Here is a 792-nt window from a genome sequence, read left to right as displayed (position 1 = left end):
CAGCTGGTTGAGCAGCTCCAGCAGCTGGGGGTGCATGTTGTTGATGGACTGGAAGAGGGACAACACGGCAGAGTCATTGGTGATGCTGCGGCCCCGAATGTGGTTGCTCTTCATGCGGTTGACAAACGTGGTGACCGCATTCTGCAGCGCCTTCAGGAACTGCTCGTGGTTCTCCTCGGACTCGCCGTTCTGGTACTGCTGCTGGAACGACAGGGCAGCCTGTCAGCCTCAACGAGAGCCAGCAGCAAGCATGCAGAGCTCACATCTGGGCAGAACGAGGAGTCACACGCTTCTCGCCCCTCAGAAGCTGCCAGACACAGCCCAGGCCCCCTCGTACCTCAACAACACCGAGCGGGGCAGGGTGGGCCTCCCCAGGCTGAGCAGCTGGCTCTGTGAGGGACAGAGGTGCTGACGGGGTCGGGCTCTTGCGAACTTCTTCTTGTTTCTTCTCCCAGTAGTTGCGGTTCAGGTACCGAGCCAGCTGCCAGAACGAGAAGGAGGGTGAGCACCGCAGCAGTGCTGGGAGTGAGCCTGCACCACAGGCTAGTGGGACCCGAATCCTTACCTCTGGGTCAATATCCTCAGCCAAGGGAGCAGAGGAATTCTGGAAAGACAGAAAGGGGAATCCAGCTCAGAGAAACCAGAGAAACAGAGCTCCCACGCAGACGTCCTGCTCAGGCCTGGCCACACGCAACTGCCAGTGCTGAATGCCAGCAAGAGACTGAGGGGGAGGCAACACCTTCAGCCCCACACACTGCAGCTACGGGAGGCAGCGAAACGCCCACTGAGGAC

General features: G+C 60.0%; 1 protein-coding gene across 1 annotated transcript in view; it reads right to left on the bottom strand.

Annotated features, from left to right (window-relative positions):
- Positions 1-3: 3 nt before the first annotated feature.
- Positions 4-792, bottom strand: part of HGS (hepatocyte growth factor-regulated tyrosine kinase substrate) — a gene marked incomplete at both ends in the record, with an annotated part of 6,422 nt that continues 5,633 nt past the window's right edge. The window contains 3 exons of the mRNA XM_009869774.1: positions 4-201; positions 338-481; positions 566-604. Of these exons, the coding sequence (XP_009868076.1) occupies positions 4-201; positions 338-481; positions 566-604 (381 nt within the window). The remainder of the gene's footprint in view (positions 202-337; positions 482-565; positions 605-792) is intronic.

This window comes from Apaloderma vittatum, unplaced genomic scaffold (assembly GCF_000703405.1).
Source record: "Apaloderma vittatum isolate BGI_N311 unplaced genomic scaffold, ASM70340v1 scaffold33375, whole genome shotgun sequence".
Lineage (NCBI taxonomy): Eukaryota > Metazoa > Chordata > Aves > Trogoniformes > Trogonidae > Apaloderma > Apaloderma vittatum.
Note: the sequence above shows the minus strand (reverse complement) of the source record. Positions and strands in the feature narration are given on the sequence as shown.